Source organism: Labeo rohita, chromosome 4, assembly GCF_022985175.1.
Source record: "Labeo rohita strain BAU-BD-2019 chromosome 4, IGBB_LRoh.1.0, whole genome shotgun sequence".
In the NCBI taxonomy this organism is placed as follows: Eukaryota; Metazoa; Chordata; class Actinopteri; order Cypriniformes; family Cyprinidae; genus Labeo; species Labeo rohita.
Window position 1 is genome coordinate 39,129,026 of NC_066872.1, and position 19,785 is coordinate 39,148,810.

Consider the following 19,785-nt stretch of genomic DNA (forward strand, 5'->3'; position numbering starts at 1 on the left):
TTTGATGTTTATAAAAATGTAATTTCTTTTTTATTTTATATTTTGTATTATGTTTTTAAGGTGACTCTGTAATATTTCTTCCATGGTTTACAGGTTCTTATTTTATTTTATTTTATATGAAAAATATTCATATGATATAGAAATTCCATCAATTATTTTATTATTTTTTTTTTTTTTACTTTTATTTATTTATTTATTTAAGGAACAACAGTGCGTTTTTTTGTTTGTTTGTTCAATGTTTATAACTGTTTTCTTTTTTTCTTCTTCTTTTATATTTTGTTTTTAGGCTGATTTTGTAGCATTCTTTCCATGGATTAAATGCTCTTATTTATTTTCTTTCTCGTATTTATTTATTTATTTTATTTATTAAATATTTAGGTAAAAATTGGGTAGTTCATATACATTATTTAAACTGCTATTTAAGTAATATATCTAAACTATATTTTATTTAATTTATTAAATAAATAATTGTAATGTAGTATAATATAATATATTTTTTATTTTATATTTTGTTTTTAGGGTAACTTTGTAGCATTCTTTGCATGGTTTACACATTCTTATTTTATTTTATTTATTTATATTTATTTATTTCTAGAAATAAATAAACAAAAATTGTAATATAATATAATAGACATATGGGCATCAATAAACTGCACATTAGCAATTAAAACTTTAATATGCCAGCACAGTTTTACCAAACAGTAGATTAAAATATCAAACAATTAGTGTTTCTCCATACATTCCTATTTTAAATTCATACATATAAAATCACTATAAAATGTTGCTCTTTAACATAGTCACTGTAAAAACTGTGGGATTTCAAACATTCACATGCTGAACGGTTTTCGCTACACCGCTTGGTACAAAAAAAATCTAACCAATCACACAACCCAGTCTTACAGGGGGTGCTGGGCCACCCGGGACCGGTTTAGACCCAGTGTGAGTCTAAACCTGGTCCACTAGGACTTAAATATAAGGCTTTCTCTCCTCAAACTAAGCCCTTGATCAGGACCGGCTTCGAACCTAGTCCTGTGTTATTCCATCATAAAAATAAGACCAGTTTTAGCATTAGATTAAAAAAAAAAGATTAAATAATTCAGATGTTAAATTACGTCTGTAAATGGTCCGGACAATAACTTCACTGAAAACAAGATGGATGTGATTTGGCATCTTCAAATTAGCATTTCATCAAACATTCTCTAGTCTCACAACATCTCAAATAACAAAATACAAAAGAATCCGGTACATAACCGAGTGTGAAATGAGCACATAATGGACTTTGGATAAAGCGTATGCAGATATAGAAGATGTTTTCTTGATTAATATGTCATGAAAAGGCATTGTCGACGAGTCCCGGTCTCTTTCCCAGGACGTTCAGTAGAGTCTTTGCATAGTTGAGAAGGTCTAAAGACAGTCTTTAAGGCACGGTGACGTGGAAAGGGCTTCCGGGCACCATTTCTTCTCCCCATTTGACTATCAGGATGTAGTCTCCTTTCTCCTTCACTGTGTATGTGACGTTGTACATGCGGTTGCCCATGTGTTTGACGTACACTTCCTCACAGGGAGTCTTTGGCCCGTGCACTCCTACCATTAACATGTTTGTCCCTGAAAAGACAAAATGAAGTCATCTGTATGCAAGTAACATGCACAAACATGCAAGATTTTTTACTGGGCAAAAGGCTGTACCTGCTTTACTGCAGTCCACCGTAAAGGTGTTCTTCTGGCCAATGAAGGCTTTGGAGAGTCCAGCCCCCCTGGAGATCACCTTACTGGCGTCGGATGAGAATTTAGGCAGTGTAGAGAACGATCCGGCCACTGAGGACGATTTCGTCACCGTTTCTACCAGAACCGATGAGGTTTCGTGTAGAGAGTGTCCTCCGGAGAGACGTGCACCTGGAAGAGGGGATTTTGGTCTTATCAATTTGCGTCTTTGTGAAAGATGAGTTGGTGGAAAGATGTTAGCTATCATTTTTCTCCCTTCAATCATTAGTCTCAATCTCAGTTTCACACATTTTTATTGTCATAAGCTTGTTTGGTTTTAAATCCACTCCATCATGTTGTATGATAATCCTGTCTGATCATTTAATCTCAGAACCCGATTTTCCTATTTCAACGTTTCAGCTTTTAATAATAGTTATTTACTTTTACTTATGTATTTGCCTGGCCTTTTTCATGTTTATTTTCCATGTTAATTATTTTATTTCATATTTTCTATTATAATTTTATATGGGTATTTTTTATTTTTTGCACTGTCGCTGCTAAATTAATATATAATATAATATAATATAATATAATAAAGACATTAACAAATAATAATAACATTTTGATTTTTGTTATTACTTTAATTTTCCATTTAATTATTTTGCTTTAAAGTAAAACAAAGCAGTTTTTATGTTTATAACCATTTTTATTTAATATTTTATATGGATATTTTTATAATATAATATATATAATATTTTTATAATATAATATATAATATAATAAAGACATCAATAAATAATAACAAAAACAATATTTTAATTTTAGGGTGAAATAAAGGTAATATATAATATAATATAATATAATAAAGACATAAACAAATAATATTAATATTTTGATTTTTGTTTTTTAGTATGGAATGAATATAATATAATATAATATAATATAATATAATATAATATAATATAATATAACATAATATAATACTATATAATATTATAATATAATACAATGGTTTTTGTTATACGGCTTCTGGCATAGATTTAAAGGTGCCGCTGGTGGCCATTTTTATATCTAATATTTCAGGAACAACAATGAAGGTTTTTTTTTCATGTTTATAAACATTTTATCATCTTATTGGTTTTATTTTATATTTTGTATTATTTTTTTCATTGTATATTTTTTGTTTAGGGTGGAATACAGATGAAAAATGCCCTTTGGCTAACTCTGGCACATCTACAGTACCTGTAAAATAAAATAAAATAATAATAGGGTGGACTACAGATAATACATACCCTTTGGCTAGCTGTGTAAAAATCACAACAATTTCTGTGTCTGTCCTAGAGTATGTAAAGAGCAAAAAAAAAGTCTAGTGTACTGTACTGTAGTGTGTGATGTCTCACCGGAGACTTTGGCTTTGAAGGGGCTGCCCACGATATGCTGCGGTCCTCCATATTTGATGGAGATGAGGTAGCTGCCAGGAGCCATGGGTGTGTAGGTGACCTTGTATCCTTCTGGACACTCCTGACAATCCATCTTCACCTTTGATGGGCCGTCGATGGTGACAGACAGAGCTCCTGATCCAGCGTTACACGTGTTCACAATGAAATCTGACGGTACACCTGTGACAGATGAGATGAAGCCAGTGAGTGTCAGTGTGTTTATGTTTTAACATTCGTGATTGGCTGCTTGTTGGTGTTGTATTGTACCTGTAGTTCCCCCCTCCAGTCCAGGCCCAAAAGCCGTCACCATTCCTGGATCTCCAGCCTGGCCGGGTTCCCCGACACGGATCTTGAAGGGACTGCCTGGGATGTGACTGCCATTAAAACGGACATCGATGGAGTGGACGCCGTTTTCCCGTGGAATAAAGCGTATGGCGTGTTTATCTGCACAAAAAAACAGGCACCAGTGTTAAATAAGTGACAATGCAGCCTCCATCCATATACTCTAAACTAACATCATGTGTGTGTGTAAATACTATGTATAATATACAAAATTATAAATAATAATTAAAAAAAAATAAAACAATATATTAAACAATACAGAATATTAGAAGAAACAATATATACAATACTATAAAACATTATAAAATATTTAATAAATATTTAATAAAATAATATATTGCATAATGAATACATATATATTTGTTATATTTTATATATATTTAATATTATATTTTAAATAATATTTAACCTAAAATAAATATATAACTTATATAAAAAATGATACACAAAATAATGAAACAATATAATATAAATTGTTTAAAATAATATTTTGTATAATTAATAATATATAAAACAAAAAATATTTTTTATATAAATATGAATATATTGAGAGAAAATATATAAAAAATATTGTTTAATAAAATAATATATGATAAATCCATATATATTTGGATAGTAAAATAAAAACATAATCTATATAAATAATAATACACAAAATAAATAATATAATATAATGTATATTGTTTAAAATAATATATATAACACGTACATATATAAATATGTTTAGAAAAAAATATATATACATAAAAATATACAATATACAATATAATTTTTAAAATTACATTTGAAAAATACTGCTATATAAATAATAATATAAAAATTGTAAACAACAACATAAACAAAATAAAATACAATGTTTAATAAAACTATATATGACCATTAATATACAAAATATAATGAATTTTATATAAATATAAAAATATTTACAGAAAATATATAAATAGCAAATTCAAAATAAGGAAATAAAAGAATATGTATAGTTTTAAAAAATGATATTTGAAAAATACTACACTATATAAATAACAATATAAAATTTGTATAACATAACAAAATAGTATAATAAAATGTTTAATGAAACTACATATGACTATTAATAATAATACATATAAATCATTTAATTTATTAGAAACAAATAATCCCTGTGACTTTTCTTATTGATGAGTATGTGGCCATATGCTCACCATTGTCTAGCTCAGTAATGTAACACTCCTCCACTGCTCCAGATGGTGTGTGAACCTTGGCATCAATCGCTCCTCTCGCTCCGTTCAGCTGCACGGCAAACGAGGCCTCTTGATTCACCTTCAGACCCATTTCCTGCAGAGACACAGCCACAGCCATTTTCATTTCTAAATACCATCTAATCTTCAGAAGTGTAAAGTGGAGTATGTATTCCTTTCTCACTAAGCTTATTCACAATGGCCAGCACAAAAAAATGATTTGCTACTCGTCATGCTCATTTGTCTTTCCTGAGAAACTCCTTCTTTACTCTTTGTGAAGGGAACTGCAAGTACACTTGTCTTGTCTCGTGATAAACGGTTCTGTGCTCTCCATCAAGTGCTCTCACAGTCTCTCAGAGAGTGTGTGTTGATAAAGGAGCTGCCATGCGCTCTCGAGAGTCCCTGAATCTCAAAGCTACAGAGAATAACGATCCCTCTCCACCCGACTCCTGTACGTGAGCGTGTTTGATCTGGAATCACTCACCTGCAGGCTGGTGACGGTAAGTAGGCGGGCGTCATCTGACACTGATGCAATAGGAACGATGAAAGGGCTGTCTGGGATGTGCTCGTCGTTAAATTTGATTGACACCTCATAGTCACCTGAAATCAAATTAAATAAATGAGAAAAATTTTAATGGAAAATTCAACTACTGAAGCAAACACTAGGCTAAAATTCGCATTTGGACTTACCAGGTTCCTGTACTACGTAGGCTACCCCACAGGAACCATCCTTCCTGTCCTCGAAGGAAATCTCCGCTTTGCTGGGCCCCTCAACAGCTATGGACAAACCACCAGCACCGGCCTCACGGGTCCAGATACTGAACTCAGCTAAAAAAAAAAACACACAAAATAATGTTTTAATGTTCACAATATCCCAGAAAAAAAGAGTACCTGTGTTATTTTACTATTTTTATATAGTATTACAGTATTTATTAGTTTTTATATTTTTTATATTTTTGTTTAGTTTTTTAAAGCATTTTTTAGCTACATTGTTATTTCAGTTGTATTTTCTAGTAATTTAATTTCAGTATTTTATCTTAACTTTATTACAGTTAGTTGCCAAGCGTGGTTGTAATAGATAACTAAAATTAAAAGCATAAAAATGCATTACTTAATAAAATAAAACAAAACAAAACAAAACAAAATAAAATAAAATATTTAGCTAGTTATTTCAGCTAGTTGCCCAGGCAAAATTCCTATTTTATTTAGTTTAAAATATATTATTAAAATACCTAAAACTGAAATAAAAAATTCTAAAAAAAAAAAAAAAAAAAAAAGGTATGTATAAAAACTATATGTGTAATATAAAAATTAACAAATGAATAATATACAAACTAATATAATAAATTTCATTTAATTTCATTACTAAATTTAATTTCAGTACTATATCTCATGTGAATCGATATACCACTTAAAAAAAAATAAAAAGAAAGAAAGAAAGAAAGAAATTGTTACTTAAAATAAAATAAACAACGACACTGCTTCTTGTCTCTTACCTGGAACTCCAGCCACACCTCTGTCCAATCCAGTACCACCAGCCCGAACCTTATGGGGCCCTCCCTCTCCCAGAGGCCCCACAGTGAACTGGAAAGGGCTTCCGGGGACATGCTGTCCCCTGTATTTGACATTGACAGTGTGGGGGCCCATTTCCTGAGGCACAAAACGCACACTATAGGTGCTGTCCTCTCCTTCAATGATCTCGGCGTCCTCCGTGTTGCCGCTGGGACTCGTCACCTGCGCAGTCATTTCCTGCGTACCTGATTCACCTGAAAGAGAAAAGAGAAGGGCACACATATGAGACATTTCACATAAAAATTCCAGCCATTTCTTCTATAAAAGATGATGTTCTGGCTGGGCTGCCCACAGAGTTAAAGGCTGCTCAGATTTTCCAGCTCGGCTCTCCTGTCATAAACGTCTCCAGTGGAAAGAGTGCGCTCATTCCCGCCGAAAAACCCCATAAACACACATGCCATGACATCATCACACACACATGCACAATAACACACAGAAACTTGTAAGAGCTGCAAAACTTGAAGTAATAGTTCTGTTAGCAATTACTAACCCTCAGTTTAGAACAATATTCTGGGAGAGTTCATTCATTTAGCACCTGAAATATTCCTTTAAACCAGCAATCAACACACACAAACACACACACACACCCTCTGATTGTCGGCCCTGGCCGCTGCTGAAGGGTCCCAGGCTCTCTCTGCCCAGAAATCCACCGAAAACGTCCCTGAAGGGGTCGCCCCCCACCTGGGTACTCTCTTCCACCCGCACTTCCCGTTTGGTCTCGCCCGCACGGGTCTTGCTGATCTCGGTGCGTTCGGTGCGCGTGTAGGTGTGGCTGCTGCGGGTGAAGGTACGGGTGAGCCGCTCTTGGGCCGACACCATCTGAAACCAGTTCCCTACAGATGTGGAACCCGAAAAACAGAGGAAGAAGGAAAGAGAAGGAAGAAAGAACGGAAGCGATGAAAAGGAGAAACAGGAAATGCATGCTTCCAAGCGGAATGGAAACATTCCGTATTCTTTTTTTTTATATATCAAAGCAACTTAAATTCTAAACAGTTTCATACAGAACCACTCTGATTCAAGAGACAGGAAGCGACATGTGTGACAGTGGGAAACAGGTGGAAAAAGGGAAAAACTGTACGTCCGAATATGCCTACAGTAGTAGGTGAAAATAGAGCGTGGGACGAGTAGTATGTCAGAATTCATAGAACAGGTACGATTCTGAAGTGTGCATCTGATGGACACCTCACAATCCCATTAGGCCTTAGGAGTCAATCATTCTCTCCTCACCTGGAATCTTGAGGTTGAGGTCGCAAGTGCTGCCCACTGTGGCGATAGATGGCGCCTGCCTCTTTCTGGTGATGCTCTCCTTCATTCTTCCCTCGCCCAGAACCTTCACTGTAAATGGACTTCCTGTGGAACAACATAAGGAGTTTAAAAGAGTCGCCTACCTCAGAAGGGAAGCATCTTCCTTAAAAGAACCCCAGGTATGGCTTAACATAACATAAATTATGTCTCTTACAGAAATATGTAGTAGGAAACCCATGAAAGATTTACGTTATTTAAAAAATCCACATCGTTTTATACATATTTTGGGGTATTGGGGTGACATTATTTTGGTACACAGTGCATTCTGTGTCGATGATGTCAAATGTGATGTACCTGGCACATGTTGGTCGGCGAATTTAATGTTGATGATGTAAGTTCCGGGTTCAGTTGGGCAGTAGGTCACTTTGCATGTTCCATCGTCCACATCTGAACAGTTAATGTCAACTTTGCTGGGCCCCTCGATGGACAGACCAAGACCTCCATAACCTATAATATATTGACCAGAACCAAGTGGGTTTTATGATTAAATACAGTTCAGAAATGTGGTGCAACTGTATAATCAATCCAGTTTTCATAATTACCAAAGTATACTTTGATTTTTACACACGCTAGTATATGTATGGAAGCCCATTTCCACCACTGAATAAAATACGTTGTAGTTGTAAAGAAAAAAGTCAGAATTGCAAGAGATAAACTCACAATTGCAAGAAAAAAGTCTGAATTGCAGGATATAGACTCGCAATTGCAAGAAAAGTCCGAATTGTGAGATATAAATTGCAATTGCAAGGAAAAAATCAGCATTGCAAAAAATAAGTCCAATTAAAAAGTTTATATCTCGCAATTGCAACAAAAAAAGTGAGAAATGCGAGATATAAACTCACAATTGCGAGAAAAATAGTCAGAATTGTGAGATATAAATGCATTTGCCAGAAAAAAATCCGAACTGCAAGATATAAATCCAATTGCGAGAAAAAAATCTGAATTGCAAGATATATACTCGCAATTGCAATAAAAAAAGTTAGAATTCCAAGTCAGAATTATAAGATACCAATGCATTTTTGAGGAAAAAAGTCAGAATTGCAAGACATAAGTGCAGTTGTGAGAAAAAAAATCTGAATTGCGAGATATAAACTTGCAATTGCAAGGAAAAAAGTAAGAAATGCAAGATATAAACTCACAATTGCAAGAAAAAAATCAGAATTGCAAAATACAAATGCAATTGTGAGAAAAAGGCAGAATTTCAAGATATAAACTCAGAATTGCAAGAAAAAAAGTTAGAATTCTAAGACATAAACTGGCAATTGCAAGAAAAAAAGTCCGAATTATGAGATACAAATGCATTTTTGAGAAAAAAAAAATCAGAATTCCAGATATAAACATGCAATTGTAAGAAAAAAAGTCAGAATTGTGAGATACAAACATGCAATTCGGAGAAAAAAAGTCTGAATTGTGAGACATAAACTCACAATTGCGATAAAAAAGTCAGAATTGCGAGTTTATATCTTGCAATTTGAGAAAAAAATTCAGAATTGTAAGATATACTCACAATTGCAAGAAAAAAGTCAGAATTGTGAGTGTATATCTTGCAATTCTGAGAAAAAAGTCACAGTCGGGAGTTTATGTCTTCAATGTACACATGAAGTCAGATAACACTAAGCATTTGCGACAAAAAGATACCGAAGTATACTTTGGGCTTAAGGTGCAGTCACATTTACTACTACGCTGTGAAATTTCGTTGGCAAATTCCATTCATTTCAACAGGAATCCTTGCGACTGGGAGTTCTGCACAAGGGCGAAAACTTTCCCTGTGCATATTTTGCTCATATTTACAGTAAGCTGGTCATACGAATTTGTCATGCTCACCAACTGAAAGCTGCTTTGTAAAATGTTAAGAAAAAAAATCTAAATTTCACAGGCAAATCACGGTCCAATTTTCATTCTCAATAGAATAGTGTGACTGCACTTTAAGTACATAATGAAAGTCACAAGTTTACCTGCACTTCTGGTGTCCACGATGAACTCAGCCACTTCAAAAGTGTGTCCTTCAATCAGGCCTTTCCCGAACACCTTCACCTTACTGGCGTCTCCGATCTCAGACTGGCCCACCATGATCTTGAACGGGCTGTTGGTCACGTGTTTTCCATTTTTCTTCACGCTGACCACATGCTCACCCACCTCTTTAGGAGTGAAGGATATACCTAAAGGCAAAAAGCAGCGGGAATAAGTTCTTTGTTCAGGTTTATTGAGTATTTTATGGAAGCAGCGTCATATCCAACAAAAAAGATAGGCTTCGGGGTTTGGCATTACATCAAAAGCGTTCTCTGAGCTGATAGCCGATTCTCTTTGAAATCGCAGGAAGGAGCTCTTAGTCTCAAATCAGGTTTTTGGAGGCGTCACCTCATCAGAAAGTTTCTGTGTTTGATTACTGACATCAGTCAGAGGACTAAGACTTTCTTGTTATGAGTTTATCTAGTCTCTAATAGCGTTATAATTACATTCACAATCTCACAGTCTTTCTCTTCTGGGAAAATGTGCCTAAATATAAGTGACTCATCTTGTTTGCAGGGGTGTGCACAAACTTCAAATTGAAGTCCTACTTGAACTTCCTGCTGGAAATTTAAAATGTGGAGTCTTTAAAAACCCTCTGTAACTGAATCTATTCACAAATAATGTGATTTGGCTTATTTATATTCTGCTTTATCAGCTCAGCCGTGACGCATGTAGGTGCAGGAAGGCCTGATGAGTGACGTACCGATGTGGCGGTTTGGCAGTCTTTTTAGCAGGCAGGGCTCCTCGTTGCCAGATGGGGCTCTGATGCTAGCAGTCAGGGAACTCAGGTCCGTCTCTGTGATCTTCAGTGACACGTCTGTGGCTGTGCCAACGTTCAGCTGGGACGTCCTCATGGAGTCATCACCTTTATCAAGAATGAGACAGAAATGTATACAGTATGTGTATATATATGTGACCCTGTACCACAAAACCAGTCAACCAGTCAATTTTTTGAAATGAGATTTACACATCTGAAAGCTGATGATTTGTTAGGATAGGACAATTTTTAGTTGAGATACAACTATTTGAAAATCTGAAATCTGAGTGTGCAAAAAGAAAAAACGCGAAAATCGCATTTAAAGTTGTCCAAATGAAGTTCTTAGCAATGCATATTACTAATAAAAAATTAAGTTTTGATATATTTAAGTTAGGAAATTTACAAAATATCTTTATGGAACGTCATCTTTATCCTAATGATTTTTGGCATAAATAAAAATCGATCATTTTGACCAATACAATGTATTTTTGGCTATTGCTACAAATGTAGCCTATTTATTTGACCAAAAATACAAAAAAATATATATTGATTTATATATATATATATATATATATATATATATATATATATATATATATTTTTTAAATAATATAATTTATTTCTGTGATGCAAAGCTGAATTTTCATCATCAATATTTTTTGGAACCTGTGATTTTTGTAAAATTTTCAAAATTGAAATCTTTTCTAACAATATAAGTTTTGTTATCAATATCACTTGTTATCAATTTAACACATCCTTGCTGAATAAAGGTATTAATTTCTTTCAAAGAAAGAAAGAAAAAAAAAACATTTACTGACCCCAAACTTTGAACGGTAGTGTATACTGTTACAAAAGATTTATATTTTAAATCAGTGCTGTTCGTTTTAATGTTTTATTCATCAATGAATCCTGAAAAAGTACCATAGATTCCGAAAAAAATATTAAGCAGCACAACTGTTTCCAAAACTGATAATAAATCAGCATTCTACAATGATCTCTGAAGGATCATGTGACACTGAAGACTGAAGAGTAATGATGCTAAAAATGCAGCTTTGCATCACAGGAATGAATTATCTTTTAAAGTATCTTAAAATAGAAAACCACTATTTTAAATCACAATAATATTTCACAATATTACCATTTTTTCAGTATTTTTAATCAAATAAATGCAGGCTTGATAAGCAGAAAAGACGTCTTTACAAAACATTAAAAATCGTATTGATCCCAAAACTTTTAACGGGAGTATGTATGTGTATACATGTATATATATATATATATATATATATAACAAAAATGATCCAGTTATTAAAAATAAACATTTACTGTGCGGGTGCAACCCCAGTTCCGTTGCGGAGAGCAGTGTTGTAAGGGGGCAAAGTGAGAGTGAGACTAAAGGAGGGGGAAACAGCTGCTTCCTGTTTCTAAAAACTCTCAGGAAGTGGCTCCTACTTTTAGAAACACTTCAGATGTGGTTCAATTCTCCAGGTGTGAAGGCACACGCACACACATAAACACACGCCAGCTAATTTAGTGATTCGTAGACATTATGGAGAGACATAAGTTTGCCCTCTCTTGTTCATCCTTTCTCTCTCTTACACATACCCATATTTGGGCATATACAAACGCCTACCTGTGATCTTGGCTGTAAAGGGGCTTCCAGCGATGTGCTTGTCATCGAACTTGACGATTATATTATAGTCTCCCGGGGCCGTTGGCAGGTAGGACACAGTGCAGGTGCCATCTTTATTATCCTTACAGCTGATCTCTGCCTTAGAGGGGCCTTCCACTGCCAAAGACAGACCTCCTGAGGGAAGATGAGAGAGCAGTGTGGGAAGTCAGAAGTCTATTGCGATGTGACTGTGAAGCTGCCAAGCTTGTTGTGTGTGTATTACCTTCTCCAGCGTCCTTTGTGACGATAGTGAAGGTGGCGGGTTTGTTGACCATGCCGTGACTCAGACCGGGGCCGTAGGCATTCACATGCCCGCTGTTAATGGCATCCACATAGAACTGCAGTGGACTTCCTGTGGGGAGATATTAAAAAGAAATTTATAAGCATAATCATTAAATTTATAGACTTATGTATACAAAAGTCTTATTGTTTTAATACCTGGTATGTGATTTCCATCATATTTGATGTCCATCTCATGCAGGCCCTTTTCGGTTGGGGCGTATTTGACTGTCACCGTCCCGTCTTTGTTATCAGTGATGTGGGGGCGAGCGGTCTTACCAGAGGGCATACGTACCTCACCCTGAAAAAAAGACAAAATGCCATCTTTTCAAATACAGAACTCTGTAGGCGTTTGTGAAAAAGATGCACACCTCTAATAATTTGATTCAGTCATTTAATTTAATTAAAATACCTGTAATCTCCCCCTTTTGCACAGTAAATGGAATGACCAGATTGAATGGGCGGAGCATTGGCTCCATGGCATCCACAGCAGTGATTGGTTCCTCTGTGGCCTAAAGGAGAAAGAGATTTTAGCGAAAGTATTCATTCATTCATTTTTTTTTTTTTTTTACATTTTGTTATTTTGCTGCCTTATGTTAAATTGCTTTAAATTACTTCTTTTTCCACATCAATCTACACTCCATAAATCATAATGGCAAAGCTAAAACAGGTTTTTAACATCTTTGCAAAAGTAATTTAAAGCAGTTTAACATAAGGCAGCAACATACTGTAACAAAATGTGAAAAAAGGAAGGGGTGTGAATACTTTTGCACTGTAAGCACAGTGAGAAATCTAAGTGCATGCAAAGGGTTAATGGCTGAAAAAACGAAAAACAGACAAGGGCCCAAACTGGTCGGGCTGCAGTAGATGAAATAAATTCATAAAAGCAGCAAAGCACAAAAAACAACCCCTCTACAATAGAAGATCAACAACCGCTTCATTAACTCTGCGTATGCATAATCAGCCAACTAGCTGTTCAATAACTTGTTAAAAAGACGTCAACAGCAAAGCTCATGGGAAATTAAGCAAAGATGCATGAAATGCAAAGGTGAAATGATAAAGGCAGAGGAGCAGAGAGCATTTAGGATGTTATCTGATGACTAGGGGGTGGTGGTGTGTACCCAGTGAGGGGTGTAGCCCTGGTAGGGGGCGTAGGGCTGCTGTAACTGTAGTTTATCACACGGTTCCTCGATTATAGGGATGGTATCAGAGGCCTGGAGAAGGAGGTGGTCACATGTTTAGGGCTTCACACGACACACATTGACATGCAGCTAATTCAATTCGACCCACTGAACTGGAATTGAATTGCTAAGTTAAACATCATCTCACTGATGTACAAAAATGTTTTGGGAGAATGATTATTTTGTAAAAACACACCATGCATTGGTAGGCATATTTTGAAATTGTTTATGATCAGCTGCATTAAAAAAGTATGGGATCAGTAAGATTTTGAATGTCTTTTTAAAAAGTCCCTTATGCTCATAATAGTTCCATTTGTTTAATCAAAATACAGAAAAAGTAATATGAAATATTATTACAGTTTGTACAGTTATAACAGTTTTTAATATACTTTAAAATATAATTTATTTCCATGATGCAAAGCTGAATTTTCATCAGCCATTACTCCAGTCTTCAGTGTTTTTTGTTGTTGTTGTTTGTTAAAAAGAGTAACATTTATTAAAAACAGAAATATTTTCTAACAATATATGTATTAAAGCTTGATGCTGAGTAATGATGCTGAAAATTCAGCTTTGCATCACAGGAATAAATTCTATTTTAAAGTATATTAAAATAGAAAACCACTTAATATTTATTTTTGGAACCTGTGATACTTTTTTTCAGGATATATATATATTTTTTTTTATAAAAAGTTAAAAAAGAACAGCATTTATTCAAAATAGAAATCTAACAATATGTCTTGATGATGCTGAAATGATGCTGAAAACTCACAGGAATAAATTCTATTTTAAAGTACATGAACATTTTTAAATTGCAATAATATTTTACAATATTACTGTTTTTTTTTTAATAAAATAAACACAGCTTTGATGAGCAGAAAAGACTTATTTTGCACCTGCAAGGATGCATCAAATTGATCAAAATCAGCAGTACAGACTTTTACACTGTTTTAAATTATTATTATATAATTATAATTATTATTTTGAATGTTTTATTCATACAGAATCCAGGAAAATTCTTATTTTCAGCAGAAAACATAAGGCAGAACAACTGTTTTCAACCATGATAAAAATAAAAAATGTTTCTTGAGCAGCAAATCAGCATTTCTGAAGGATCATGTGACACTGAAGGCTGGAGTAATAATGCCGAAAATTTAGCATTGCGTCACAGGAATAAATTACATTTTAAAATATATTAAAAAAAAAGCGTTTTTAAATTGTAATAATATTTCACAATTTTCACTGTACATTTGATCAAAAAAATGCAGACTTTGAACGGTATTGTACATTCACATACACACACAAAATATTTAGTATTCTTATGAAATGCAAAAATCACTACCCATAATGCATAGCAACAAAAGGTGCTTACCACCACATGGAAGGGGCTGTTGGGAATATGCTCGCCTCCAAAGCGGATAGTGATGACGTATTTTCCAGGTTCTGGAGCAGTATAGTAGATATCAAATGTCCCATCTGCGTTCTCCACCACATCCACATCTAGCTCCGCCCCATCTGGAGTGGACACTTTGCAGGTGACCTTGCCCTTCCCAGCAGCCTTTGCATCCACAGTGATAACAGTCTCCTCGCCGATTTGAATAGTGGGTCCGAGCCCAGAGCCTGTCCATGGCAATCACAATAAAGCTATTTTACTAAACCATTCAGAGTTATAAAGTGAATTCATGCACACTAGGCCACTTTTTGATATTCATCTCAATGTCAAAGAGCGGCCAAAACTGCTCCTACTGCACATTAAAGGTTTGCAAAGTTCAATATAGGTGCTGTAAATGATGTATTCAAAAAACTTACCCAGTCCGTGTCCACCAATCGACACTGCAAATCAACAAAAAAGCTGTTAGAATTCATGATCATGCTGAGATGGCATTTTAATGAAGCAATAAGTCAAATAGACATGCGTAACGTAGACATTCACAACTTACCTGTCACAAGGCATTTGCTGGCATCTCCACTGGGCAGTGCATGTATACGGTAGGGTGAGTATGGAATCTCATCTCCACCATATTTGATTGTAATAGTGTAGCGACCTGTCATATCTGGGACGTAGGACACAGTGTATGTTCCGTCTCTGTTATCTCGAATGTTGGCTTTCTTTGGTTTTCCTTCCGGGTCCTGCAAAACGAATGAGTTGTTAAAGTGTGTCAGTGCAAATTAGTGTGTATGTGTGTCTATATATTCACACGCTCTTGTGAGCCTGCATATAGAAATCCTATTTCTCATTTGAATACGATAAAGTTGCTGAAATAAATTTAATATTCCTCATACAGACTACATGGCAAGCATCTCTGACTGTTAGTCATGTAGTGGAAAACCACATGTAGGGTTTTAGCCTAAATCTAATGACAGGTCAGTCCACAGAGACCACTAGGGGGCAACATTAAGGGTATCAAGTCCCCTTGACTGGTACAAAATGATCAAGTATGGCTGCTTGGGAGAAAGGTTCACTCTTACATTCAAAAACGGCACTTTTGTGCAAGACAAAGATGTTTTTGGATGCTTTTGCATGTGTGCATGTGTTTGGGATAATACTAGTTTAGGTTTGAGTGAAGTTTTCTCCCTTTCTTTTAAGAATGGAAAGTAGTATGATTATAAAACAAAACAAGAACCACGCTTAAGAAAAGTCACTTCTGGGACTTGTGGTATGTGGTATATACAGTTGAGGTCAAAATTTTACATGCATCTTGCAGAATCTGCAAAATGTTAATTATTTTACCAAAATATGAGGGATTGTACTAACTGGATGCTATTTTTTATTTAGTACAGACCTGAATAAGATATTTCACATAAAAGATGCTTGCATATAGTTCACAAGAGAAAATAATAGTTGAATTTATAAAAATGACCCTGTTCAAAAGTTTACATACACTTGATTCTCAATACTGTGTTGTTACCTGAATGTAAAAAAAATGTATATTAATCTTATTCAGGTCAGTACTAAATAAAAAATAACATACATGTTGTATGACCCCTCTTATTTTGGTAAAATATTAACATTTTGCGGATTCTGCAAGGTGTATGTAAAATTTTGACCTCAACTGTATAAAATAAACAGACAAAAAACCAAGGCATTATTAGGGAATAAATATGGAACTAGGGAATAAATGAAGGAGAAAAGCAGCCAAAGGAGCAGGGGAACTGGGGTAGGGAGTTCAGTAGCAAGGGGACGGACCATGAGCGCTTAGGGGCCCAAGGCTAATGGGAGGGACGCCAGACATGGTGAGTTATAACAACCAGAGGAGGCCGAAAGGAGGGGCCGCCTTACACATCCTTTCCTAAGAATATGGAAGGGGATGGTGCCCTTTACAATGTGGTTCTCCCACACCCTCCTACCCCAGTCCTCCACAAACACAGAGGCCTCCTGCCTGCACCCATCCGGACCCTACAGCGACAGCAGGGAAGGGGTCAGAGGTCAGGGCAGAGGGAAGCGGAGGGGGGGGACAGTGGCCGTTAAAGCACATGTGATCACCTGTGTCTTAAAACATGTCAAAAAAGAAGGTGAGTGCTGATGCCACTCACCAGTATCTGTACAGTGAGAAGACCCTCGCCTGCGTCACGGGCATCGATGGTGAACTCCACCGGCAGGCTGGCGGGAACGCCGGAAGCGTTTAGGCCGGGGCCACTGGCACGGACTTTACTGGCATCATGAGCGGGCAACACCTTGATCTTAAATGGACTGAAACAGAAGAAAAGATGTTAGTAATGAACTAGATTTTGGTCATAGTCATTCGCCTCATTAATATTAAGAGTTTATTAATACTTTAAGCAGCCCGCTCACCTGCGTGGCACTTCTTGGTCTGCATATTTGACACACACAGTGTACGGTCCATCTTTAGCAGGAGTGTAGATCACCGTGTGTGTGCCATCACCGTTATCTGTGATATTCACCGGCTCGGTCATGCCTAGAATAACAACACAGTTGATCTCTCTGCATGTCTGTCATCTAGTCTAGACAACTGTAAAACACTCTTGATGAATGTGTCTGCAGGCTTCATATGGACATTAGTGAATGCAAATCTGGGACTTTTTACAGTACCAGTATATCATTTTCAAGGGCATCACAACCTTATGCACAAACGTGGAATTATAGCTATGTTTTTTTTTGTCCTTTTGCACAGTCATTTATAACGTAAATATGATTTGCATTTTTAACGTACACAACTGTTCAAAAATCAGGGGTCAGTGAATTGTTTTTAATGTGTTAAATGAAGTCTCTTACGCTCACCAAGGCTTTAAAATAAATCTTTTGTCATTATAAAATGTCTTTATCATCACTTTTGATCAATTTAAAGCATCCTTGCTAAATAAAAGCATTCATTTCTATCATTTCTTTCCCCCCAACAAAATTAATTTATCAAAGAATCCTAAAAAAAAATGTACTCAACTGTTTCAAACTGTTTCTTGAACAGAAAATCAGCATATTAGAATGATTTCTGAAGGATCATGTGACACTGAAGACTGGAGTAATGATCACGGGAATAAATTACATTTTAATATATATTCAAATAGAAAGCAGTGATTTTAAATAGTAAAAATATTTCACAATATTACTGGTTTTGCTGTACTTTGGATCAAATAAATGCAGGCTTGGTCAGCAGAAGAGACTTCTTTTAAAAAACGTGGAATTTTTGACTGGTAGTGTACATATATTCTGTTTACATTTTAAGTAAGTCTTCCTGAAATTCTAGCACTTACATTTCTAAAACCTGAATTGCGCTTACACTACATGTCCAAACTCTCTGTGCATTTTTCAGTCTATTTTTACCTGTAGGTCCATACAGCAGCACCTCCAGTGGGGCGAGTCCAGCTTTGCTGCAATCCACGGTGAAAGTTTGAGGGACGTGGGCTCTTACTCCACTTCCCAGACCGGGACCAGAACACTTCACCTTACTAGGATCCACCAGCTCCCTCACAGGCACCCTGAATGGGCTACCTAAAAATCCACAGAAATTGTACAGCTACATTTTTCCTTCAAAAATGCTAAAACAGACCTGAGCTATGAAATATTCAAGCATTAAATCAAACTGTCATGGTCATTTGCTTCCAAATGTCTTAACACTCTCATATTCTCAAAGTGCTGAAATTCAATGTCAATGCATAATTAGTGTGTTGAGTTCACTTAGAAACAAGTCATGAAATGAGTCAGAAGGAAATTACATCATACCTGGGATCGGCAGACCTCCAAAAGTGATGTTGACATCATATTCTCCAGGAGTGAAAGGAATATATTCTACGCTGCAGCTGCCATCTTTGTTATCTTTACAAGACATCTTAGCTTCTGATGGACCCTCGATGGCCAATCCAAGACCACCCGTGCCAGCACCCCTGAAAGAGAGGAAAACACAGACATGGGAGAAAACATAAGTTAACATAAGCCCTGTTCATATCCAGTCATGTAAAGCATGTAAACACAGGTTTAAACTAGTAAACTAGATTTGTTTTACACTAAAATTCTTTATATGTGACCCTGGAACACAAAACTTAAGGGTCTATTTGTTTAAATTGAGATTTACTGAATAAATAAGCTTTCCATTGATGTATGGTTTGTTAGGATAGGACAATATTTGGCCGAGATACAACTATTTGAAAATCTGGAATCGGAGGGTGCAAAAAAATCTAAATATTGAGAAAATCACCTTCAAAGTTGTCCAAATAAAGTTGTTAGCAATGCATATTACTAATCAAAAATTAAGTTTGATACATTTACAGTAGGAAATTTATAAAATATCTTCATGGAACATGATCTTTATTTAATATCCTACTTATTTTTTGTCATAAAAGAAAAATGTATCATTTTGACCCATACAATGTATTTTTGGCTATTGCTACAAATACACTTGTGCTACTTATGACTGGTCCGGGGTCACATATGGGGTTCACTGCTCTATTTTCAACTTTAGGGTTCACTCTTTTCCTTAAAAATTATCTGCTATTACATAAAACAATAGCTTATATATGGCATTTCATGTTTTTGACTCATTGTTTCCAAATGAGCCCATTCCAGAACATGTTTATGTTTAACAGCAGGTTTTCATTGAAATACGTACCTGGTCTCCACAGTGAAGCGGTTGGGTTTGTTAACCAGACCCTCTTCCAGACCAGGACCGTAGGCACGTACACGGCTGGGATCACAACCTTCGGTTACCGCCACCCTAAACGGGCTCTTGGGCACAGGTACGTCATCATACAGAACCTCTATCAGATGCACGCCTGGACAAAGACAAAAATAACAGCACTCTTTCATTTATAAATACAATTCTGGAAGTACTTTCTCATTCTGGCAAGCTCTAATCTGACTGGC

General features: G+C 35.6%; 1 protein-coding gene across 4 annotated transcripts in view; it reads right to left on the minus strand.

Moving 5' to 3' along the window:
- Window positions 1–646: 646 nt before the first annotated feature.
- The window catches only part of flncb (filamin C, gamma b (actin binding protein 280)), a 61,658-nt gene continuing 42,519 nt past the window's right edge, over window positions 647–19,785 (minus strand). For 2 of the 4 annotated variants that reach the window (XM_051108624.1, XM_051108626.1), the window contains 26 exons: window positions 19,532–19,694; window positions 18,649–18,809; window positions 18,250–18,417; window positions 17,263–17,386; window positions 17,004–17,160; window positions 15,410–15,599; window positions 15,279–15,302; window positions 14,842–15,089; window positions 13,413–13,505; window positions 12,702–12,803; window positions 12,451–12,589; window positions 12,236–12,364; window positions 11,974–12,147; window positions 10,290–10,451; window positions 9,532–9,735; window positions 7,871–8,023; window positions 7,499–7,621; window positions 6,859–7,104; window positions 6,196–6,465; window positions 5,390–5,527; window positions 5,184–5,299; window positions 4,664–4,796; window positions 3,408–3,584; window positions 3,102–3,320; window positions 1,687–1,893; window positions 647–1,605 (listed from right to left, as the gene is read on the minus strand). In XM_051108624.1, the coding sequence (XP_050964581.1) occupies window positions 1,418–1,605; window positions 1,687–1,893; window positions 3,102–3,320; window positions 3,408–3,584; window positions 4,664–4,796; window positions 5,184–5,299; window positions 5,390–5,527; window positions 6,196–6,465; window positions 6,859–7,104; window positions 7,499–7,621; window positions 7,871–8,023; window positions 9,532–9,735; window positions 10,290–10,451; window positions 11,974–12,147; window positions 12,236–12,364; window positions 12,451–12,589; window positions 12,702–12,803; window positions 13,413–13,505; window positions 14,842–15,089; window positions 15,279–15,302; window positions 15,410–15,599; window positions 17,004–17,160; window positions 17,263–17,386; window positions 18,250–18,417; window positions 18,649–18,809; window positions 19,532–19,694 (4,208 nt within the window). In that variant the 3' untranslated portion in view covers window positions 647–1,417. The remainder of the gene's footprint in view (window positions 1,606–1,686; window positions 1,894–3,101; window positions 3,321–3,407; window positions 3,585–4,663; window positions 4,797–5,183; window positions 5,300–5,389; window positions 5,528–6,195; window positions 6,466–6,858; window positions 7,105–7,498; window positions 7,622–7,870; window positions 8,024–9,531; window positions 9,736–10,289; window positions 10,452–11,973; window positions 12,148–12,235; window positions 12,365–12,450; window positions 12,590–12,701; window positions 12,804–13,412; window positions 13,506–14,841; window positions 15,090–15,278; window positions 15,303–15,409; window positions 15,600–17,003; window positions 17,161–17,262; window positions 17,387–18,249; window positions 18,418–18,648; window positions 18,810–19,531; window positions 19,695–19,785) is intronic. The other 2 variants (XM_051108625.1, XM_051108628.1) reach the window with 2 other exon arrangements.